This window comes from Aphelocoma coerulescens, chromosome 6 (assembly GCF_041296385.1).
Source record: "Aphelocoma coerulescens isolate FSJ_1873_10779 chromosome 6, UR_Acoe_1.0, whole genome shotgun sequence".
Taxonomy (NCBI): Eukaryota; Metazoa; Chordata; class Aves; order Passeriformes; family Corvidae; genus Aphelocoma; species Aphelocoma coerulescens.
Genome location: NC_091020.1, coordinates 8,907,570 through 8,933,119, shown reverse-complemented (window position 1 = coordinate 8,933,119; position 25,550 = coordinate 8,907,570). Strand labels below are relative to the sequence as shown.

Below are 25,550 nucleotides of genomic sequence, written 5' to 3'. Positions count from 1 at the left end.
CACAGTGCAGTGTGAGTCCAGTGGTGTGTGTTCCACTTCTGTTGTTCTCAAAGCTGCCTTCTGTGGAGGAAGTAGGATTAGGAGTAGTCATGGGAATTGATTCATGAATTTTTGCAAGAAAGCAATTTAAGGAGCTTGGGGTGGGGGGCAACCAATGATGAGGTTTAAGACTTACGTTCCATTTTCTACACTGAGATAGCTTTGTAAGTTAGCTGATCATTGGTAAGGATCCATTTGTGTACTGTAGCCCAGAGCAGAGCAGAAAGGATCTGATTTGGCTAAGCTGTCACTAACAGTTACACTCTCTTGCACCATGCTGAAATACTCAAGTATGGACAGAACTGTGGCTTTGCAGACACATGGAACTTCTTGTATAAAAGTTACTTGATCAAAAGTAACAGTAGAAAAATCCCTGATTTTTTACCATGCTAACTTTTGCAATTGTTCAGAAGAAACCCCCTGTTCCCAAATATGTATTGATGAAATCATTTTCCTCTAGTAAAATGATGCAATTTGATCATTCTGACAAGTCCTAATGATGCCATCCTTTGTTGCTAAATTAATTCGAATTTCAGTGTCACATCAAGCTTCTTTGCTACAAAGCCATAATCAAACTCTGATACTTTCACAGAGATGCAATTTTATCTCTACTTCCTGCCTCTCTTGGGAGCACAGCAGGCAGACCCTTTCTTTTGGACTGGGAGTTCATGCCTGTGCACTGAAGCCCAGAACTGAGCCTGCTGCCCTCAGTTACACTGGGAGGGCTGTTGTCTCCCAGTCCCCTAAGGCCCTTCTCTTTATCTTCAGGGTCTGTTTCTGTGGACAATAATGACCTGATGGCCATAAACACTGGGTGTGTTAGTGCTGAAGTAATTTTCTGAAAAAAATTTTAAAAGCTAGTCTTTTGTCTGGTGCTGGGTTTGAGCTACTGAAGAACATGTAATTGCCACATTTAAGTTCACTGTAAACATGATTAAAGCATATTTGGCACACATTTTATGCAGAGGAGTGTTTATGAAGGCAAACTTCTTCTGTTCTAAAATGTCTGAAATTGTCTTATTTCCTTAGGGCCATATAACTGGGCTAACTGGTGTGATGGAGTTCAGAGAAGATGGAGCCAACCCCTATGTCCAGTTTGAGATACTGGGCACCAGCTACAGCGAAACATTCGGCAAAGACGTGCGGAGGGTAAAGATATGCTGCTTCCTCCTCTCTTTTGTTTTCCTCTAAATAATATACATCCTGCCTCACAGGAGAAAATGTTATTCTTTAAGAATGAATTAGTGCAGTGCTGCAGAAGACATTTACTTTATGAGAAATATTTTCTAATTTATTACACACTTAAATCTTGAAAACTAGTTTTATATTGGTCGGCAGGAATCCTGCAAGTTATTTCCCATGTGCAGTAACGATGCAATGCCATAAGCATCCTTTGAATATAATAGTGAAGACTGCACAATTTAGCTTATGTATTTTATTGTTAATTAAGATAGGATTACTGTAGTGTAAATATGGAAGATACAACACAATTGGCACTTGTCTTACTAAGGAAGCTAGCTGAGAATATAAATTACATAAACACACTAGGATGTTTTAAGCATAGCTGCTGCAAGAATTTGAGATAATTAGAAAGCTCTTCAGAAGATAATTTCCAAAACGAACTATGCTATATCAGGACAGATATTGACCTATCAGTGGTAGCTGATAGAACAAGGGCAGCCAAGGATTAGAAGGCAGTTAAAGTGGTTCCATGGGATTATTAACAAAAATTGTCTTGTTCTGAGAAGGCTACCTTGAACATGCTCATGCAGATGGGATGCTCCAAAAATACATGAAACTCTCAGTTGAACAGTGAGGTTCTCATAGGAACTCATGCTATAAATAGTTTCTAAACTGCTCAGCTGGTTGAAATATGAACATTACCGTGTTATGATCAATGAGTCCTACATTAAACAGAGCTGAACAAAGAGGATTTCACAAATAATTAAAACATATGTAATTTCTTACTTTCATTTGGCCATTGGTTTCTGTGATTTGTTTTGATTTGCCTGAATTACAGAAGTGTAAATGGGAAAACAAGCAAAGAACTTGTGTTTATATAATCATCTTTATCAGCTAAACATGAGATTCTTTCAGAGTCTAATTTGGCACAAGGATTCTGGACACGGAGCCAAAGTTGTGCAATATCTATTAGAAATTCAACAGAAGGGAGACAAGTATTTGAAATACATAAAGTTCCAGGAGATATAATTGAAAATTTTCTGTTGCCAGAAATATGTCTCTGAACACTTCAGTTTGGCTAGGCAGCCTCTTATACTGTGGTGACCAGAAAAGGCTATTTCTTGGTCCACTTTAATTTCTAGATGATTGAAAATGAGGAAATCTTGAGTTTCAAACATTATGTGAATTATAAAAGACTATCTTATTGTCTTAATTTTGGAAAAAGTGTTGCCTATTTAATAAAACAAGGTTGGTTTAGCAGGTGTAGGACTCAATCCTGGTTCTCAGACAGAAGTGTGCTCCTCACTTTATGCACAAGTATGCAAACCAGAAGTATCTGGTACTGTGTGAGATGCTGTGGACTATCCCACTGTTTCCAGCTGCCCCTCCAGAAAAGCCTGAGTGTCCTATCAGTGCTGTGTTATTCCAAGAACATGAATGCCATGGGCCATTTAAGTTTGGTCCCATTTTGTTACAGAATTCCCAAGTGACTTTGCTTAAATCACAGAAGTGCTTGATGCTTTGATATTTATCTTTCAGTAAAATTGGCATGAACACAACAGAGCACAGGTTTGAGCTTTACAGGCAAATTGGGATGTGTGAGTGTACATTATTAGGTGTTTTCTAATGTCCATTTCAAATATGGTACCACAGATACAAATGCTTTCACTTTGGTATGTGCAGCACACTGACTAAATTGACACATAATCCTAAAGTGTGAGGTGGAGATAGCTAAAATACCACTCAAAAGTAACCACGAGGCAAAGAAATAAGTAAAATTACTAAATGGGAAAATTACTAAAATGGCTGACCTGGTATACTACTGATTACTTTTGATCCTTAATGTGCTACTTTGAGGTGGTGCTACTAGGTGGTTAATACAGAAGGCTTAACTCTTTGGGTGTTAAATGCAGAACACTATAGAGATCCCAAAAATTGAAAGGGAGTATAATTCTAAATGGCTAAAAAGCTACTGGTGGCAGAATACTGCTCTGAGCTAAAATGAGGTTCTGGAAGTTATCCTTTCAGTCTAATATATAGAGAGAATAAAAAGTCAGCAATATGCTACAGAAGTTTGGAGAAGAACTTGGAAGAGATGATACCTCTTAGAGCAAAATTACCGTGGAACTACTGGAATTCAATTATTTAGGCAGCCTTACTTTTTATTATTGCAGAAAAAATATGTTACAGCTTAAAACTACTTTAAAAGGCTCAGAAAGTCATGCTTGTCTTATTTATATTACTTGAGTGAGAGACCAGTTCTGATTTTGTCAGTTGTTTCCATTTCAGCCTTTCCTCAGGTTTAGCTGTAGAGGCATGTATTTTGGGTAGAAAACAAAGGGCTCTTTCTACATGGTTTTATTTAACTCTGTATGGAGAACGTCTGTAGTTATTCATCCCTGTCCAGACCCTATAAAAAAATCTTTGCACTTAGGATCAGTGACAGGGTAGGGCAAAGGACTGTAACGTTGAGTGTTGAACCTTAGACAGAATCCAGTCAAAAGCTTTTAACTGGACTTTTAACACTCAGCATTACTTACAAAGTTTCTTGGGGATCATTTCTACCAGAAAGGTTCCTGGGAGGATGTCCAAGTCAGTAACAAATCTGCAGGGATTTTCAGAGCTGTTTTGCAGGGGCATCTTGACTCTGCAGTTGTCCTGAGATCTGGTCTTTCCACAGACCATTTTTCCTTCCTCTAGCTGTGATTTAGGTATGAGTGCACATAAATGTATGTATCTGATTTCTTAGTGTGGGGTCTTTATTCCACAAGTCACTTAGTCTATCTTCTCCTTTCTTACAGAAGTCTAACACCATGTGGTTTTGGTAAAGGCTCACAAAAGCTTTTGTGTATTTTTTGTGTTACCATTTGTTTTTCCTTTAGGTGTACTTTAGTGAAAGGGAAACTTCAGAAAATGCTCTAATTTCTTTGGTTTAAACATAAAAGAACAGGATACGTCCCTTAAGGTATATCACCTTGTTTTACAAAAGGCTTGGGTAATTGCTTTCTATTCACTGTGTACATGTGGAAGTTTAGAAAGCATCGTGTATTCATGCTTAAAATAGAGATTTGTGTGGTGGCTTATCAGGGCATTTGAAAGTTGAAGATTGCTAGAGAAACTGAAAAGGCTTAAATGTCTAGTCCTTGATGATTACCACTATGATTTATGTTCCCAGTGTCTGTAAACACCTTCAGAAATAGCAACCAGAGTATCTGTATATTTTAGAAGAATAAGAAAAATAAGTGGATATAAAGTGATAAGGGAACAGAATAAATCAAAAAGGAAAGACTGAGAATAAAGCTGATGTCCTACTTTCACAGTCCAATGATCAAAAGGGGAAAGGAAGGTAGGGCTACATTAATTCACTCCTTAGCCACCATCTGTATTATTAGTTCTTATTAATGAAAGCCTTGATGGAACTTTCAGAACATCTGGGATGGTTCATACTTCTTATGTTCCTGCACTTGGATGAATTCTGCACAGTGTAAGAGTTGGACTACCCAGCTAGGAAAGCAAAACTAAGGGAGTTGGAACTCCAGGGTGGCATTCCTAGCAAGTCACCACCTCACCACGAGCTCTTGAGGTGTAAACATATTTGTTCTTGTTTGACCATGTGTGCAGAGAACACCATAACAGCTAACATCCCTTGCAGGGATGTGATTAGGCCAAGTTAGATAATGCCTGTAAGGAGCTTTATTATAATCTTCATCTTCATCCTTGGCAGGAAGATCTTCTGTAAGTGCAAAACGATGTGGGTATTTAGCTTATTTTATGATAGGGAACATATTTTTTCTAAAGCAATCTGCATTTCTTTCCCAAGCTGGCTGTAATGAAGGCAGAACTAATGGTTTGCACACATTTTGTATTTCATAAGAAGCATTCTGTTCAAAATGATAATGTTTATGATTGGTTATTCATTTCTGTCAGTTGGTATGTTTAAATTTTTTTTAAATTAGATTTTCTTGAAATATCATCAGCTTTGTAAACAGTTATAGTTGTTTCCTACAACACTTCTGAGGCAGACTGCAGAAGTCACTTTAAGTAGTTTTTGTGATATGTTTCACAGTTGTTGAAACCACATTTTTGAATTTTGATACCGTGATTTATTTGGGATTGTTACTTTTAGACAAAATCTCATTATTATCATGATGACAAATCCTATGCTTCTTATTCATTGCAAAAAGGAACGGTATTTTTAGAGATCTGCAGTATCAAGTGCTTTCACCTCCAAGAATATTGACAAATCCCATCATATGCTGCTAAAAGTTATATATACACCAAAAGAATTCTCTTATGTGGTTCCTACTGTAATTGAATCAATTTTACTTACATGGAAAAATACATAACTTAATTGCCTGAGTTTAGCTGTAAAACAGATTCCTGCCTCCTGTTTGAGCACTTCATAAACAGGCACTTGGGTGTAGTGTTTTAGTTTAACCTGTTTGGCCAAGGTATCTTTCAGCAGAAATGTAAGAGTGAAGTCGTGGCTACTTTTGACCACGAAAACCTCCCATTACTTTGAAAGGGGAAGGGCTAATAGTCCTCTCCCTCTGGGTAGAACGCAATTTCCACATATTTACATTTGGTTAAACTTTCTCTTTCTGCTTGAGTTGATTGAATGTCATGGTGGAATAATTTAGAAAAAGAGCATTGAGATTCATCCTATAACCATGTTGTGTCAAACTGAAAAAAGAAATGAAGTATTTTACTCAAAATAATAAACCCCCTTAAATTTTTAGGTCTGATTTTCTGTACATGATGTATATGAGGAATAAAATTAAATGCATTCCTTGCATATCCCATAAGTTGAATTATTCATGGTGAAAAATACAGTTTAACATATAGGAAATGGCTATGATCAATTTTTAAATCATAGAAGAAAACTCAAGAAGGAACATAATAACCTTGAGCATTTTGTTTTGTTTTTTTTTTCCTGAAATGAAGTGGGGTCACTGTTTGCCCAAGTTCTGCAAACTGGGCTTTTTTTTCCTAATTGAAATATACTTCATGTTCTGTATGCTTTCATTGTAAAATTCTAGCTGAATTATTACACTCACTGAAAAGTAGGTAGGCAATTTTTAAAATGTGTTTTCTGTTGCAGATATGTGATACTTAGTTCTTTTAAAATTGTTCTTAATTCCATTTTATGGTTTTTTTTGGAAAGCATTGCCCATGGGACTATGCTTGTGTATAAACTGTTACTTGTATTTGCAAATTATGCCAGTGTCAACACAGAGTAAAAGGGATGTCTTGCAAATTTGAGTTGGAACTTCTCCAAGCATAAGATCATGCTGGTCTTCCCCTTTGGAAGACTGTCTATACGACATTTTCCCAGTGTGAAGCTTGTGGGTAGATTTTAAAAAGCAGCCATATCTGAGCTAAGAGTGGGGCCAGGACAATTAGGACACTGCAGAAGTTTCCACAGGCCACATGCACCACTACCTGTATGCTTAGAAATTCTGTTTAATTTATAAGTCACATACCATATCATACCTACCAGGTTATAATGAATCTTGGGTATAACATTCTCCTTTTTTCACATATAGGCAATCGTGCATAAAATTGTGATAATAGGAATGCTAAAATCAGCCTTGTAAAAGCAGTTGCATCTTTAATTTTGGAGTTTTCACCAAAGCTCCTGCAATTTATTGATGAATCCTAGGAGGGTATTCGGAGTGGGATAACAAGAAAAGCCCCTTTCTGTAGCTCAGCTCATGAAGGATCTGTGCTAAAGTGTGGACACTATGAAAAAAAAAAGTATTTTCATACAGCAACAGGTCAAGATTTACTGAGCTTAACAAAGAAAGAAAAAGTATTTGAAAAAAAACTACACAAATTCTTTTTACCTTGTTTGAAAATCCAAAAATGGAGATTATTTATAATTTTCTTTTTCACAGTATCAATCTTGAACAAAGGCAGTAAGCTCACGGCTCCAGAAAAGAGGAACAATCTGTCTTTTTTAATTTCCTGCCATGAGAAATATCTTTGATCCATGATTGTTGTTAAAATTCACACCTATTCCAGAACTTTCTGTTGAATGTCAGAGTAACGTTTTTTTGTATAATGTCTGTTTAGCAAAATTGCTTTGAAAGAAAACAATAATAATAATAGTAATGCCAAAATACTGTTATCTTAACTGTTAGATGGAATAGATGTCATCTTAGCTTCTATAAGGACATAAACTAAGGAGATCTAACATCTCTTCATTTTTGGCCTGATTTCAGTGTCAGGGACAGTTGCAAGGACTGGATGTTAAGGGACACCATGCAGGGTGTCTTCTCTGCAGTATTTGAAAAATGTATTTAATTCTTCTAATGGTCGCTGCCTTGTATCATTTGATAAACTGCAAATACATGTAGGCCAAACATAATTTATGAAGTAATTTATTTCAGCAGTAATATTAAAATCCAGGGTAGCTCTGGTGCCTGCCTGTGTATATTGCTCTGATATATTCAATATGTCAAAAAGTGGATCTTTAAATATAGGTAGTTAATTTATTTGGTCATGCTTCCATCGTAGTTAAGAAAAATGAAAGAACCTTATGGTTTCTCTTTAGTCTTATTAAAATAAACAACATAAATAGAAGCTATCTAGATTTCCCCTTCTATTTGTATTTTTATTTCTGCCATTTCATGCCAGATTATATTACTGTATATGAGTAAATACTTCCACATGCATGTTTTAAAAGACAAGTTTAATGACAAGATTTCTTAGTGGTTAGCCCAAATGCGGGACATGAGGAACTTCTGTGGCACAAAGTGCCACAAACTGTCTGGCTTGGTTTGGCTTGGTTCCTTAATTTCATTATGCTTAAAAAGAAGAATAATCCTAATTCCTCAGTTTACCTTTTTGGAAAGATAGATTCAAAAGGGCATCAGAGTTGTGATGAGGGTTCTTTGTCTTTATTAGCTAATTCACTGCAATTACAGTACTTGGCAGAGGTTGCCTGCTGCTGTTCCAGTTTCTCACTGAACTGCCTTGAAGGTGAGGACTTTCTGTTTTCAAACTACACAGGAAACACTGAGTTTTACCTTAAAATAGGTACAGTCTGTAATCAGTGTGAGCCTGTGTCAAGGAAAGAATTCCAAAATATGCCTGGTCCAGTACCACAATATCTCTTGCAGTGGGAGTGAATGAGTTTATGTATGGGTAAAATACACAGATGATATGTAATAAAACCTGTTTTGCATTTTGAGACAACATCATTTTACTGGAACGAAGACAGGCTTACATAACTCAAATGGAATATTCTTCCAGAGCATGCCATGGTATGTCTGTGTTTTTAATATATTATTGAGTGTGATGCACAAACATCTGCTTAACTCACAACAGTATCTTTCCTATGAAAAGGTGAATTGCAAACTCCCACAGACTTTACTGATGAGGTCTGAAGAACTTGAGAATATTTGGCTTTATTGGAAAGCAAATGTAATGAGGAGTACAGGAAAAACAAATAATCCAGGGATTCTCTGTGAAGGAGTTAGGAAAACATCCTGCTGTTCAATATTGACCAAAGCAGGTAGCCAGATATAGGTTTTCTTTTAGGTAAAGAAAGAGCATAAAAATAGTTAAATCTGACACCAGTTATTTGCTTTTCATTAACTTGCCAAGATCAGTTTCCCTGAATATAAGCAGAATGAGAAGAAAGAGAGCTTGCTTTCCTATGACAGTAAATTCCTCTCAACTGGAATACTGCCAAAAGGTCCCAAAAGGTTGTGCTTTGCTTAGGACAACACTTGCACTTGTTCTTGCTGTGTCTGAAATTCTTGTGCTGTCTTCTGGTCCTGCCTTTCTCCCAACACCACAGAACTATGGGGGAAAAAGAATGGGGAGTCAATTTTTTTCTCCTAGATGCCCTGTGTTCTGGGATACTGTGTCAGTGGTGAAGGTGGCAGTGACACTTTTGTGTTATGTGGCTGCCTGAGGGACTGGCGAGTCCACCAGTTGAGGGAATATCTGGTTTCAGCAGGTTGACCAATATCTCCCTGCATTGCTCATTCTAAAATCTTAAATTTTTCAAATTTTATGCATTGGTATATTTTCTCTGCTCTGAGAGAAGTGGATATGTTTTAAAGGAGTTGAAATAGCACAATCTAGGGATGGTGTCTGGCTGATACCAGTTCTTGGGCATTTGTCTGAGTTGTTTTTAAGTAAGGATCGTCATCTAAATATACATGATGTTGACTGAATGCAAAAACAGGTGTACTTTTAGGTGTACTTTTACAAAGCAGGCTAAAGATTTCCAAATACTGTGGTGACTGAAGGTACCGATGCTTTTGGTTCCTGGAGCCTTACCAGAAAGTAGTCCTAGACAAGTACAACAATCACCAATTGCTTACAAGGAAGAAAAAATGCTAAAATTTAGTAACTAGGAGTGTGGGTGATACTTAATTGTATAAGAACATTTCAGTTTGAGTAGTTCTAGCCCTATCTATAATTTTCTTAAAGCTTTATGTGCAATTTATTCTGCCATAAGATTAATATTAGAGTAAGGCACAAGTTTGCTTTGCAAGATTGCTGTCTGAGCGTATTGAATCTAAACTGAGCTCATGTTCTCATTCAAGATGCTATTCAATACCAAGCTACAAGGCCACTGTAGCTATTTACACTTCAGTAGCACCTGGAGGCTGTGGTTTTGTTACACCGAGAGATATCGAGGTAATTAAATGTACAATTATTGTGTAATATATATAAACCATGTGGCTGTGTGTACAGAAATCTGCTACTGCAGTTTTGCCATTCTGACAGGAAAATGCTGTCATAATCTAAGTTTGGAGAACATTCAGTATTGGCGCTTCTCCAGGGTGTTTGCCAAGATAGGGATGACTATTTCTCTGGATCAGGTGTAAGGTACGACTTTCAGGGTAGGTGTAACAAACAGTGCTGCTCACAGCTCAAACTTGTGGAGAAAGCAGCTCCCTTATGGAATAGAATCTGAAGCTGTGTCTGCTTTTTTCTTTCTTTTCTCCTAAATTTTAAAATAATGGGGAGTGAAGTATTCCAGGGTAGGCTTTCCAAACTTTCTCAGTAATACTGCGAGGTAATTGCACTAGAGAAACAAGTCTTATTACTCAATGGCTTTTGGGTTTTCTTTCTAGGGTAAGAGAGGGCAAAAGAGAGCACAAAACATTTACTTTATGAGCATGAGGGAAGTGCACTGAGATTTTGTTGTTATTTTTCATTAACTCTGATTGGTTTCTGAGTGTTCAGTGGAGGACTGTTCCTCAATAGACTCACTGAAAGACCATTCAGCATTCAGGGCTTTCTTCTTTTTTTGAACTCAAATAAGAGCACAGTAACCAGTGAAGCAAAAAACACAGATTTGCTGGCTGAGCTGGCTTAAAATGAAAAAATGAATCTGAATCTAGGGTCCAGCCCACAGATTCTGCTGCTCTAGTGTGGCTCTTATTACAGCACATTTCAGTTCCTTTCTTAATTAAAACAAAATGTCTAGTCTTGTTGGGATCTCAAGAAGAGTTTCTTATGTCAGAGGCTTGCTCTCTGAGTTTGTTTCTCTTCCTCTCATGCATCCCCCAGTTTCAGACCTAGTTGATAGTTCTCACTTGTGTTGTGTCCTGTACCCCATAAACTTCTCTCTGTTGAGGAGAGAAGCCATAGTGCCCCACATTTTGGCAAGGAATCTGGGGTGACTCTCTGTGCAGTCTGGCTCTGAAAGACTGGTACCTACTTCTGCTGCCCAACCACAACTTTTCAATAGAAAACATATTGTCATACTTGAACTGAGAGATTAAATAGATTCCATCCATTCCACAAATCCATATGTCTCATGTTTCTATTTTGAATGGCAGATGAATTGTTCAAAGATCTGCAGCTAACTAGGGTTTGATTTATTAAAAAAGTAAACAAAAAGTGTAGAATGCCTAGTGTTAAATCTCAGAAGAAGAAAGGGAGAAGTTTTAATATATGTTTTCATTCTTTATGTAATGTACTTCTGCATATTTTTCCTATGTGGGTGGTATGACAAGATTTTATTACCAATCCTACTGTGTCAGACAGGACTTAACACCATCATAGCACTTGCTCCATGATGACTCTCGTTGAATCTTTTTAATTATCCACATACCATGCTCCTATTCCATTTCTTTCATTCCCAAGCTGCAGTGCAAAACAGTCATTTATTGTAGCCAGTAGAGAAGGCCAAATGGGAAATATGGATTGGATGGCCTTTTGTTAATATATTCTTTTCTTTTTTGGTGAGAGTCAGATTTCATAAGGAAAGGAGCTCAGATTAGACTAGAGAGGCTTTTTTCAGAACTAATCAAATTTTTAAGGCAGTAAATAGTTTGGGCTTTAGAATAATTATTGCAATTACATTAGTTTTTTTGTATAATTTATTATGATTTTTCAAGTTCACGGGCAAGAGTTACTGCAGAGCTAGTGAGCTGTTTTAGCAAGCACACTGCAGGCAAAACACAGAACAGCTTGGATTGGAAGGGACCATTCCTCTTTGTCCTGTCACTCCATGAGGGTAAAACGTCCCTCCTCAGCTTTCTTGTAGCTGCCTTTAGGTATCAGAAGGTGCTGTAAGGTCTCCCTGGATTCTTCTCTAGGCTGGATAACCTCAGCTCTCTCCACTTGTCTTCCTAGAAGAGGTGCTCCAGCCCTCCAATCATCTTCTTGGCCTCCTCTGGACTTGCAACAGCAGGTCCACATCCTTGTTTTATGTTGGGGACCCCAGAGCTGGATCCTAATATTATCAGGAAACAAATTTTCTTGCTTAAAATGCATCAGTTGCCAAGAACAGGTATGGTACAGCCTGTTTCTTCATAATATACAGCACTTCAGAGAGGATCTTCACCTGCCTGCTGCTCCTGCTGCCTGCCAGATTATCATTCTCCTTCTCACAGATTTTGAGCAAAATATTCTTTAAGAACCTGCTCTCATTTTGCTTGTGTCTCTGTACAGGAGGATTTATGGTAGCTCTTTTGAGTATTGATACTGGATTTTGAAGATAAGCTGCCCTTTTTTTGGCAAAGAAATAGAGCTAGCAGGATCTCCTAGAAGGATGAGAAGAACTGGAGCAGCAAGGATCTCTTCAGCTTCCTTCTCTCCTGTGTCTCCCAGCTCAGCCTGCCCACATTAATAATCTTCATTGCTCCACAGCAGTTAGGCTACAGCAGAGATTAAATATCCTTTCCTGTAGCTGAATTAACTTTCTAGATGTAGGTGGTATAAAACAGGTACATCAGTGTACCTACTTCCTCTTTGGCTTTAATTATTTCAGAAATGCTATCTATTCTGAATTCATAATAACTGTGGGTATTTCCCTACTTAGAAGTTTAGGATCAGACTACTAGCAAGGCTCTGTAGAGCCTGACCTTCTAGTTGAAGTGAGCTGTTTTAATTCTGGTTTTGAAACACCACTCTAGGATGTCTCCCTTTTCTAGCTCTGGCTTTCTTCAGTAGGTATTGCATGGTCCAGTCCGGACAGACAGTGTGTGGGTTAATACTGCTCCAGATAAATGAGAATAGGAAGGGATTTTTTCTCCTCCTTTTCTATTAGAAGTAAACTCACCTTTAATCCAAAGCCATTTGTGTGTTTGTGTACAGCCATGTTTCTGCCCCCTGCCGTGGCTTCAAATCCTTCCCTGTTCCCCCTGCTTCCCATCACCAAAAACAGGCATTAGCAATGTCTCCCAAGACAGAAATTGGGATGGCTGTTAGTTTGATCTATCTTAGTTCCAGAATTTCTTTGCTTTTCTGTAGGCGTCTCAAAATCACAGAATCACAGAATGAGCCAATTTGGAACGGACCTACAAGGATCATGCAGTCCAGCTCCTGGCCCTGCACAGAAGCAGCCCCAGGATCACACCATGGGCCTGAGAACATTGTCCAAACACTTCTTGGTGCTATGACCACTGCCCCAGGGAGCCTGTTGAGTGCCCAACCACCTTCTGGGTGAAGAACCTTTTCCTGATATCCAACCTAAGCCTTCCCCAACACAAATTCAGGCCATTCCCTCGGCTCCTGTCACTGTCTCCACAGAGGTCAGTGTCTGCCCCCAGAGCCAGGCAGCAGCACAAGGCTCTGTGGGGAGAGCACCAGGAGCACAGGCAGCTAATTTGAGCAATCCCAGAAACCTGGGGATGCAGTGATTCTTGAGGAAGGGACCTCCAGCTGGCCTGCAACTTAAGCAAGCTGACAAAGTCTGTTGATTTAAATACTGGTTTGATTGACAGCATCTCTGCTGAAATCCACTTCAGGACTAGTTCTGTTGCCTTCCTGATGTATTTGTACTGAAGGATGTCTGGTCTTGGCTGTCTCAGACTTTTTTTATGTCACAATGTGCTCAATTGTAAATCCAAATGGTCTCCCTATTTTTGTTGCTGTTAGCCATTTGCATAAACATGATGAATCTTTAAATTCTGGGCAAGACCATAAAGCATGCAAACTCCTATACACGTATACTGCATCTATAGATTTCACTGTTTCTTAATTTTCTCTGTGGCATATTAAAATCTGATTTTCGTGTCAGTCACTTAAAAAATTACAAATCAACAAAAAGCAATTCTTCTGGGAGCATTTTGAAGGCTTTATATGGACACATTTTTAAGATGAAAAAAGCACAGCAGTAAGAGTCATTATTTTACTTTGGTGTGCTGACTAATGCTGTCAAAAGTACAATGTTGAGAAACAAGACATGCCCAGTGGAAATGCAGGGATATGAGAAAACCAGAAAGAATTTATGGATACAAGTCATCAATAAACCTGAGAGACAATATCAGTGCTTCCTTTAGCTGATTACAGGCTAGAAACACTGCTATGCTTTACAGACTGTACATTCTATTATAGAACTTAATATTGCTGTGAGGAAGAGGCTTTTTTGTATTATCTCTGGATAATATTTTGCAGACAGTCCTGCAGTGTCCCACCCCGTTCTCTGAGCTGGCGCAGCTGCCTGGCTGGAGCACAGCCAGGGCTCAGTGCTCGCCTTTGCCCTCAGCAGAGGATCCGAGCTCCCATCAGGGCAACACACCTGGGGCATTCCTGGTGTGGTTACTGCACTGGGAGAGCAGCCTCACGTCTGCTCAGGGGGTGGGCAGACACACTGGAAAACACTGGAAAGCTGGGCACACCTGGGATGCTTCCGTTTCCTCCAGGATAGGAAATTGCTACATTCCTGTATCATCTAGCGAACGATGAGGATTTGATAGATATTTTTGGACAATGTCCAAAAAAAAAAAGGCAACAGGTTGTCCAGTAATAGTTTAGAAAGAAAAATAGGGCAAATTTGGATTTAAAGAAAATGCAGGCTATCTTAGCACATGTGCAAATATATCTTATTTAAATCAGATGGCATCTTTTAAAAATAATAGAAGTTTTTCATAGACTTAAGAGATAGTTCATCTTCTAGGTCAACTTTTTTCTTCATTTTCAGAAAGCTAAGGAATGTTTTGGCCATTATTTTTATCTATGCGATTTTCAGTTTCAGGAACTAATTCCATATAGGGATTTTTTTTTGTGTGTATATATATACATACATTAGCTTCCTTCATGTAAAGGTAAGGCTTTTATGTAAAAAACAAATTAAATTTTACCCCAGTTTCACCAATAGCAAGCAATAATTCCTTCCACTGTAACTGGCAGGCAGCGAGTACAACCAGTGAAAGTGGGGGTTCTGTTTTCAGAAAGGCAGCACATGTAAGGTCATCCAGATAAACACACAAAGCATAGAGCAGTCCTTAGCTTGTTTTTCCCTGCATGTTGCTTCTCTTTGCAGCCATTCCAAACACCTTTGATTGGCTGTGCATCATTACCAGGCATCTATATGCCTCAGCTGAGAGTTGATTAAAACCAGGTATTTTCTATTCAGGAATGTGTTTCTGATTCTAGTTTATAAAATCTCCTTTATTAAAACTTACTCTTACTTGGCATTTCTTTTAATTATCTGAGAGAAAATGGACAAACTTTTTTTCCTTTTAATTTTTCTTTTGCAAAGACTAAAACATTGAATTCTAGCTAGCTGGACTTTAATGTCTTTCTTCCTACTGCAGCCTTTTGTCTTCATAGAAATATGGTCTCCCTAAAGTTACTTTCATATGAAGACCATTGTACATCTACAGATCTTTATTTTTCCTTAGTAGAAAATGAGGCTGCCTTGGAAATGGGTATTGAATGGATTTTTAAATTCCCTCTGCCTCCAAATGTGTCATTACTTCACTCTATCATTTAATCTCTTTTTATAAATATTTTCTCTTACTGTTTTGTAGTAATCTGCTTAAAAGAACCAAAACCTGTTTATTTGCAATGACAGAAGATGTGCTCTACCTGAACATCTCCCAGCTAGATAATTTCTAATTCTCTTTATAGATGTGTTTGGTAGATAGTGACTTATATTGAATCATAGACTATCTTGAGTTGTAAGGGACCCACTTGTATAATTTAAATTATTAATTAAATATAGGGGACCAGGATACAAATGTATAGAAACTACCTTATTTACCAAAATTCTTCCAACTGCATCAGTATTGTAGGTTGTTTTTTTATGCATGTTTTAGGGGATATATCTGGAGAATATGGGGTGGGGGAGAAAGGACATCTGAGAAGAGCAGCTGCCTGGCTTCTTGTGAAAATTATGTGTCTTTAAGGTGACCAAAGTCCAGTGAATGAAGTGCAAATTGATTTGGATCTTATCACAGTCTGGCTCTGTCCCTTTCCCAACCTAGGTCATGTTTCCTTTATGTGTATAAAACTCACCATAAACTCTTGTTTAACTTTTTTGCTTGTATTACAGTACAAATTAGCCCGTTTGTGCCTAGCTAGCTTCTCCTTGAAGTTTATTCTCAATTGTGTTGTTTCTCTGAGTTTGAAGCAGATTCTTAGCTCTATCAGTTAATTTGTGATGCAAATTGACTTCTATTGAGATAAATATAAGCTGCTAGTTCCCATCCTCCTGAAAACTCCCTTGACTTTCCCCTTCTCCAACTGTTGTGTACTTTGAAATGATTTACCTGTCATGTTTCAAACTGTTGACATTGTGAAGTAGTTGTTACTATTCACTGCAAAAATTACTGAATATTTGAACATGTGCAAAAAGATGAAGGGCACTTTAGGATGAAAATCTCTATACTACAGTGATTATGCCAACTGATGAAACTCTCAACTGCATGTGGTTCTTTTTTCTTCAAAACAAGAAATAAATTAAAACATTAAAACTTTCTGCTGTGTTTTGAACATCTGATGTTGTTTTTTGAAATAAAATGGTAGACATCTACCTCAATAAGGTTTTAAACAACCTTTCAACTTCAGTACTTTGTTAGATTATGCCCTCAGGAATCTATTCTTATTATAATTATGACCCAGAGGAAATATTCTTGAACAGTAAGATTTTTTCCATGCTAATAGCACAGTAGATGTAATACTGAATTGATGATTGTTTAAAAGCTTTCTGCCAGTATGAGGTAGAATGATCCAGGATCTTTGAAACAAGATGCTAACTTTGGGTTGAATCAAGAACTGTAATAAAGGAGAAATAAATTCTTAGGAAACATGTTGAAAATTAGTAGGTTGAAGATGAAAAGAGCGAAATTATTAATAAGAGAGTTTCTTTCATTACACAACAATAGCTGCCATTTGTGCTGTTGGGAGATCTGTGGTTAAAATCAAAGGATCTGTGTTCTCTCAGCGCTGTTCTCTTGTCACCTTTTACTTTAATGGCAGTGAAAAGATGCCATGGGGTCAGTTTCATAAGCAGAAAATGCAGTGTTTTGTTAATGCTCAGCGTAGTTTGATCAATGTCATCAACACCACAGCCATAATAATTATTCTGTATTCTAGAATTCATATTGGACAAAGACTGCAGAGCAGTGGCACTTTCAAATTTGTGTATGTCTTTTTCTCTATTTTTAAAGAGGAGCAAAGTGCATGAATTTCCTCATCAGTTTTTTTACATGAGGAAAATAAATGGTAGAATAACCTATTTACAGACATGACATTTCCGTGAGTTCACTTATCAGGTCAAAGTTAGATGTCTCAGAGACATGCTATTATTTTAATAGAGACTACATGCCTAAGTGTTTATCTTCAGTCCTTGTAGTACAGGAATCCAAAATGGAGTCGTCATAGTGACCTCTTCTGGTCTTAAAATCAAGTGTAATATCTCCCAAATGTGGTAATGGAACTGTCTTTCACAGCTGGTCTCTGTCATGGGGGGGAAAAAACCCAATGTTTTGGGTTTCAGCTGCCTCTGATTTACCTTGTTTGGGCTTCCTATTTTTCAGCTCAGAATCAGGTCCAAACCTAGCAGTACGGGGAAATATCCACATATATTTATTTATCTGATATTTTTTGCCTTAATAAATAGAAAACTTTGTTTCAAAAATATTCTTTGTCCTAGTGTGAAAACACTTGGAGCTTGGTTTTAGTAGAAATGTTGTTTACATTTTTGTTTTTAATTCAGAATTTTGGGATCTATTCAGTTCACTTTTTCCTGTTTCATTGTGACAGAACAATCTGAAACACAAGGGTGACAGTGCCTAACACCTGTACATAAATAATGGAAACAAAATACGAGCTTGCTGACTTCTCCCCTCAGACTTGATCTATGTGTCTTAATTTCACGTTGCAGAATGTATATTTAATATCAAAATGCAGGAAGTGAAAAGCTGATGCAGAACCTTGGTGGTGTTTTATATGCTCTTGGAAAAGTCTGATTGTTTTATGTATTTTGAGCTATGGTTATTTTTCTGTGTGTTGTATCTGCCCTGAATATCTTGCTTTGCAATATGTGTAGAGATCAGGTGGTGCTATACAATTTATATGTGACTGTTCAGAAAGTCAGAAACAACTTATTTGAATACAGCAGTACAACAGAAGTTGATGTCCCTGATGAGATTTAATTCTTTCAGGGCTTTGGCTTTCCTAACCTGATCCTGGCTGCTCAGACAATTTCTCTGCATCCCTCCCAGGCTTCCTGTCTTTGCTTCCACCCCTCTGTGGGCTTCCTTTTAGTGTTTGAGTTTTTCCAGGAGCTCCTTGTCTATCCACACAGGCCTGCTGGTGTTTTTGCCTGGCTTTCTCTTTTTGGATGCATCACTCCTGAGGAGTGATCCTTGAATAGTGACCAGCTTTGCTGGGTCCCTCTTCCCTCCTGGACCTTATCCCATGGCACTCTACCAAGCTGATCCCTGGAGAGGCCAAAGCCTGCTCTCCTGAAGTCTGGGGTAGTGAGCTTGCTGTGCACCCTTTTCACTGTCCTAACACTTCACCATTCCACCATGTCATGGTCACTCCAGCCAAGGCTGCCCTGGAGCTTCACATTCCCCACCAGCCCCTCCTTGTTGGCGAGAACAAGGTCCCCATAAATCGACTTGGGGAATAATTAGAGAGCAGTGTGGGGGAAGACACAGAAGTGACTGAAAAGGGGAGAAGAGAGTTGGAAGAAATTAAAGTTAGAAAACAGAGGAAAAGTGGCAAATTGTGTTTTCATCTCAAAATATAATTTCATCTCATTGTTTTTAACCATAATGACAGTTAATTGAAGGAGTATCTAAAAACATTAACCTGGAAAAGTAAAAAAAGAAGATGCCAAGCATAGTGGTAATAATTACTGGAATAGCCCTTTGATAGACAGATCTAAAATTAAAGTTTGTCTTATTTATTTAGGTTTTAATAGAATGTTTGTCCTGTGTCTGTTATTAGAGATTAGAAGACATTATTGACTGTTCTTCAACAAGAAAACTGATAGCAGCAATCTCCTGCAAGGGGAAGTCAGACTCCTTTAAACCAGAGGATTAACCTTGTCATATTTCTGCTGCTGTAGTGGGTAACACTGTCAGATGTTTGGATGCTTTTTCTATATTCAACATCTTCTAATGAACTGAGAATTGAGGAGATCAGTGTAGAATAGAAAAGAAGGACCACTAATATTCTTATTTTCCTGTGAGTCTACCCTATGTCTTGAGCAATATGCTGAGCTGGGTAAACATTACATTTAAGACTACATTTGTAAAAATTCTTTTTCCTTTCGTATAAAAACCATTGGAAATGTCTCTAGATCTGTAAAGTTAAATGCAGTTTTATTTTGTGCTATAGTTCCAAACTGTCCTTTTCTATAAATGGAATGTCGTGTTGACAGCTTTCATTACATTAAAACAATTTAAGGCTTCTACTGTACTGTAGGAGGTGTAGAGAGACTGATTTGCTGTTCACTTCTATTAATGGTAATTTAAGAATGACCAAATGAGGCCAATAAAAAGCTTTCAAAAGAAGAAAGCTGTAAATAAGATAATTAATCTCTAAGATACCAGTTTCACAGAGATTTCACTATGATAGTTTGGTAATGTGATCTAGGACACGGATGTCCAGAATATTGTAGCAATAATTTAAGAGCCAGTTCCTGAACTGTTCCTGTTAGCACATACAGAAAATCAGTAGGAGTACTTAGCAAAGTTATCACTGCTGAAGAGTGAGCTGGAACCTCAGTTTTTGTGCAGTTGTGGAAGGGCAGTCAAGTCAAGGGATATTGATCAGATTTTGCCAATTAAGGATCTTGCCTGGAATATTTTCCCAGTAGAATTATGGCTTCTATTCGCTCTGCAAGCTGTGTAATAACAGTTCCCCTAACCATATCTAACCTAGCTTTAAATTAGCTTAGGCATTGCTAGTTTTATTTCCACAACACCATGAAATTCATACAAAGACTGCAAAACCCACTTGTGTTGCTGCTAAAAACCTAGCAAGTACAGTTCTGTGGATGCAGTAAACACAATGCAATTATTGTAAACAGGACTGCTATATTAACTGCTCATATTAATGAAATTTTGTGTTCCTTTTGGCATTATGCTAATACATGGGGGTTAAGTAGGAGAATATCAGCGTTCTACTAAGTATTTAATTGTCTTAAGCACACTAGGTTCCTTCTGAAAAACTTGTCTCTTACCACATCTTGGAGTAGTGGGGCTTGTCTGTCTTACACCACTTATGGTGACCTCAAGACTGTTGAGGGGTTTGAAGACAAGAATTCAGATCTGGCTTCATTTTAGGCCTCTTGTGTTCCCATTTTACCTGAGTCATACTCACAGTCAGAAAGCGTAGAAAGCAGTAGCATAGCAAATTCAAAGTGAGGGTTGGGTTTTTTTATCCAATTGATTTTCTATTGCTCATAAGATTCTGACTACCCAAACCAAGGTTTATTTTGTGGGTTTTGTTCTTGTCAGATTTCTCTGAACACCAGAGGAATTCTCTAGGCAGCTTATGAAAAGGCTAATAATGATATCTATTTGTTATGATATTTAATGCTTCATGGAAGGGGTCCTGATTCAGCAAGGCCTTTAACCTGAGTCTAACCTAAAAATTTAGAGGGACTGTTGGCATATTTAATTTCTTTGCTGAAATGGGACTGAAACTTTGCCCATTGTTAACATCCCCAGTTCTTGCTGACTCCAGTGAGCCCCTCATGCTTGCCTCCAAGGGCAGATGGCTGGTAAGGCCTAAATTCCAGCCCACAGAGAAAATCTGGACTGAATGTGATGATTGTGTCAATCTACAATGTAATTCTCTTGCAAGCTCTCTTTACCATGTAGTAGCATTTCTTGGTATCAAAAGACAATACTGTTTGTTTATGAGCATGGGAGAATTTACTGAACTTGTTTATTGTACCGTGGATTAAATTATAATGTCAGTGCTACTCTTATAGTTCAAGAGTTAGATATTTTCAAAACTGTCTAACATTTCCAATTTTTAAGAAAAAAAGGGAGAAAATGAACAGAAGTAGTGTGATTGTGGCATGTCCACAGTTTTTCTTTGAATATTTATTCTGCAAGAGTAAACTGATATAGTCTAATACAAATCATACTTGAAGATGTTAATGCTTGATATTTTATATTTTGGAGTTCTGCTTACACTGCTGTAGAGAAATTTTTTATGTTAAAATACAGCATCTTTACCAAGTACTAATTTGAAGTTTGTGACTTAATGGTACCTGAATAGTGGTGGAAGGAAGAACCTTGAAGAGGTTCTTTATTAGATATCTCATCAGAGACACAACTAATAATATTTTGCCATGACATCTGGAGGGTGTTCTGGGAGGAACAAACAAATACTCCTCTCTTTCTAAAGGATTCTGTTTGGCTACTGAGCTGGTCAGCCTGTCAGGTGTATCAGCAGTAAGTGATGCTTCTGCTGACTGCCATCAAGGAAAATGAGCTGTGTGTCCCTGCTTGCCTGCCATCTCTTCTGTGCTGTGCAACTCTGTCTGCTCAGCCCTTGGTGCCTCTCCTTTTGTCTTCCTCTGTCCATCTTCTGTCCACCTCCTGGCCTTCTTGCTCCTTTTTTCCTGGGCATTCCCCTCCTCTTCTTCTCAACGCTCCGTGCCACTGCTCTGTGCAATTTAAACTGTGTCCATACAAACATTCATGTTCTCTCTTTCATGTCCATCCACTATGTAACATCATCAGGTGTAGCAGGTCCCCACAAACCTCCTGTCACCTTTCCTAGCTGTTTTTCTTTTAAAAGCAGTCATTTTCCACTGTTGTTTCTGCAGTAAATTAGTATTAACTTTGTCAGCAAACCTTTCAAAGCAAGTGGTGTTTGTTTGTTGGGGGGTTTGTTTGGTTTTTTTTTAAATATGCATTTTTTTTATTCTACTCCTCACCTGGGAAACTCATAGCTCAATTCTCTTGATGAAGAATGCTCGATCTCCACTTCTGGGAAGTGACCCAAGTCTAGTGGACTGCACTGTCTTAGAAAAATGCCTCTAATGTTACTTCATAGGTGAAAATATAGTTGAAATTTTATGCAGTGAACTATTTGATTATCAAGAGTATTCAGAATGAATATTGTAATATGAAACTTTAAAATTATCATGAAGAGTAGACAGGGAACCTGCAGGAGGAAGGCACATAATGTGCAACTGAGATTTAACCTGCAGAGTTGATGGCTTTTGTTCCAGCTGAAAGTGCCATATTTTTTCATTCTCTGCATTTGTTCTTGTGTATTAGGGCTTTTTCTGATGTATGGGTGGACATGGCCAGATCTTTATGGAGGGGAAAGTTGATAAACCTGATAATGTTACTGTTTAGGTTCAGCAAGAAGTCAGATAGGACCCAGAGATGTTGTCACTAAGCTACTCTTGGCACTTGTGCTTCCTCCTATAACTTCGCTTATGTCCCTCTCTTATCGTATACTTTACCATAGAGAAGAGGGTAAGCTGAACTGTGAACAATCTAGTTTTGAGTATCAGTACCTAAAACCTTCTATTTCTCCCAGAAAATGCATTTGATACGTCTTATGTTTTCCAACAAATATTTCCCTTCATAGAGCCATGCAGAAAAAAAAGACAGGGTGATAGTTATAAAAGCTTTCTGGTTTGTCTCTTTAAAATTAGAGATGTGATGGCCTTATAACCATATTACTCTGGCATCTGGAGTCTCCAAAGCTTTTACTCACACTTGCTGGTGACATTGCAGTTGATGTTCACAAACTAACTCATAAACCAGCTAACCTCATACACGAGGCATGAATGGAATGACTGCCAGTGCTTCTCTTTTATTTTGCTAAATTACTTCAGCCAATAAAGAAAAAAAATTATATGCTTTTTGAGCAAATTTTTGTTCTGTTAGGTGGCAGAAGTGTGAAATATGCAGATTTTCTCAGGCTTTGCCCAAAATGTGTTCTGCCATGTCTTTTGATTCAGTTTCAACATCACATGTTATTGAGTGCTGATCATCCTAACAGTGACATTTTCCTGGAATGTCACCTCCAGAAGATCTGTGGCCAACATCCTTGATTGCACAAACAAAGCTTGCTGACAGTAAAAAGGACTGAGCCTTGATAGCTGAGAAAACTTAATTAGTCAAGTAGACTGAAAGAGAGCTTTTTAACATGGTGTTTAGAAAAAAATCACATCAATAAAATCAGCTGTAGTGATAGCTACAGTTGGCAGTTGGCAGTTTTTCATTGAAATTATATTCTGGTGGATAAAGCTGCACAAGAAAAACTTTTATTTTGGTAAAAAGATATTAAATTGAAATTTAGAATTTTTTAACTGGCCTGAAGGGTTTAATTTTGACAAGATAATTTTAAAAACACCACAATATTGACCTGTTTTAATATCTTCTGCCTTGTATTGTGGGTCAGGTTCTCATATATTTCCTGTGCATGGTGCTCCTGAGGGACTGGAGTGCAACTGGAGGAATTTATTCAGTGGGATACACAATATGCTTAACAACTGGTGCAGAGAAAGAAATTGAGAACTAGGATTGCAGTGAATATAGAACAGGGAAATAGGTTTCAATACTGGAATGGATGAGATCTGCAAAGGATTTTTCCAAGGATTCCACTTTGTCAAAACATTTTCCTTGAATTAAAAATGTCTAAACAAAATGTTTTGACACTGCTCAACTTAGATTTCGCTCTGTGGAAAAGCAGCTCATTTTATGAGGAAATCAGACTTCCTGGTTTCTCGTATGGTAGCAGTTCTAGATTTTTCTCAAGTCCAGCCATCACAGCTCCTTTAACTATATCCATGAATTAGTGTAATGTTTCAGATGAGAGAATTTCTTGGGCTGCTTCTGGAAAGGCAAGCGTTCTCCTAGGGGAAGGATTCTATTATAATAGTGGAATTGGTTCTGAAAGGGTTCTAGAACACCCATGTTTTGGGAAGGAGGCAGAAAGAGAAGGCATCAAAGTGATCATTTAAGCATCCTTGCTTGCTTTCTTCCCCATTTGAGTGGTCCTGTGCAGCGTCGGTAAATCATTACACCAGGAGTGCTCTAACTCAGAAGCATTTTACTAGTGAGCTGCTGGAACAAAGGAAGGCTATATTAAAGTATGCATTGGGGATTTTGGTTATTATAAATTGCATTCTTTGAAATCTCATTTAGAACCAGGAACTAAAATGATGTTGGAAGGCTCAAAGGATTAATTCTTTCTGAACAATAGACTGTCACTGATCACTCTGTAAAGTAATTATACTAAATTTAATTACAATACAAGTGCATTGTATGATAGTCATAGTGTGCCCAAAAGAGGGTTTGAAAAGGTGCCTCACAAGCATATGGCCTAGTTCTGGGAGCACACTGGCAAATTACAGATGTTGTAATTGAGTACAACTTAATATCAGGCTTTCTTAATTAAAGGTTTGGGGTTGTATGGGGTGCGTTCTGGCTGGCACACTTTGCTTTTCAACATCATCAGCATAATGGAACATATGAACTCTCCCCTTTTTATAGATTCTGCTAAAAGCCCTTATGACTTCCAGTGGCATTAATGTATTTAAACCAATTCCGGTATCACTCTAGTGGTGAAACCAGGAGTAATCAAACTGTTACAGTAGTGGAAGAACAACTGTTCCTCATTCTGATATTTCAGCTGCAGGAACTGCACATATGTCAATATATCATATGCTGATGATATTTCATAATAATCCTCTCATGAAAACCTAAGGCTTCTACTTCACCATTTCAGTCTCCTCTCCTCACTTTTCCATCCATCTTCCTGTTGGATTTGGACTAGTTATGGAAATACCGTTCCCCCTTGAACTATAAAATGAAGCACTGCTCCTGTTTCCACCCTGGTGGCAGGCTGGAGCCTAAGGCACTAAACTGAAGGAGCCACCTGGGTCACAGCCTTAACAGAACCAGTCCAAATTTAGAGTGGTGTTAAGATGCTTAGCCAGAATGCTTTCTTGGCAATGACAAAAGCTGTGTAAGTCATACATAAACAAATGAAATGAGCGCCAATGTTTGGGAAGCAGTTCCATAGCTGGAATGGCATGGTGTGCAGTAAGCCTGAGAAGTTTCATGCTCATGTTGTGTTAGGGCAAGTATCCTGGGAGAAAGCTGACAAGATCTAGAGCATGGATATCAGGAGTTATGAGGCAGGAATGGTGGCGGTAAAAGGTAGATCCTGTCGGTTTGTGTTGCTACATAGAAGGTGTTTATTATGAAGCAACAAAAAGGGTTTGGACCACAGGTCAGCACAAACAAAATGAGTGCAGATCGGTTGAAGTTCCTGAATATATTCACAGCAGGCTTCAATTTAGCTTTGCGCTTCTGTGGAAAAAGTTAAAAATAGAAAATCTGTGAAGAGCAAGAAAGCCAGTATAATATGCCTTCTTCTTTTCCTTTTTACGTTATTTCTTTTATGCAGCTACTTTGTTACATAGGAAGTCTGGTCAAGATATGAGTCTGGTGTTAGTCCTCTTACATCTATTTGGCTTAACAGTGTGATAGCCTGGAACACGTTAATAGCTAGTCTGCTGTGGCAATTTATTGAAATTGAAATGATTTGATCATTGAAATGATTATCAGATCCTAAGCCATATCTGCCAGAGATGGGAAGAGTGTCAGTTTATTTTATTGAAGAAT

At 37.9% G+C, this 25,550-nt stretch overlaps 1 protein-coding gene across 12 annotated transcripts in view; it reads left to right on the top strand.

The window, feature by feature from the left end:
• The window catches only part of GRID1 (glutamate ionotropic receptor delta type subunit 1), a 557,084-nt gene that overhangs the window by 465,281 nt on the left and 66,253 nt on the right, over window positions 1-25,550 (top strand). For all 12 annotated transcript variants that reach the window (XM_069019125.1, XM_069019126.1, XM_069019132.1 and 9 more), the window contains one exon: window positions 1,069-1,188. In XM_069019125.1, coding sequence (XP_068875226.1) covers window positions 1,069-1,188 — 120 coding nt within the window. The remainder of the gene's footprint in view (window positions 1-1,068; window positions 1,189-25,550) is intronic.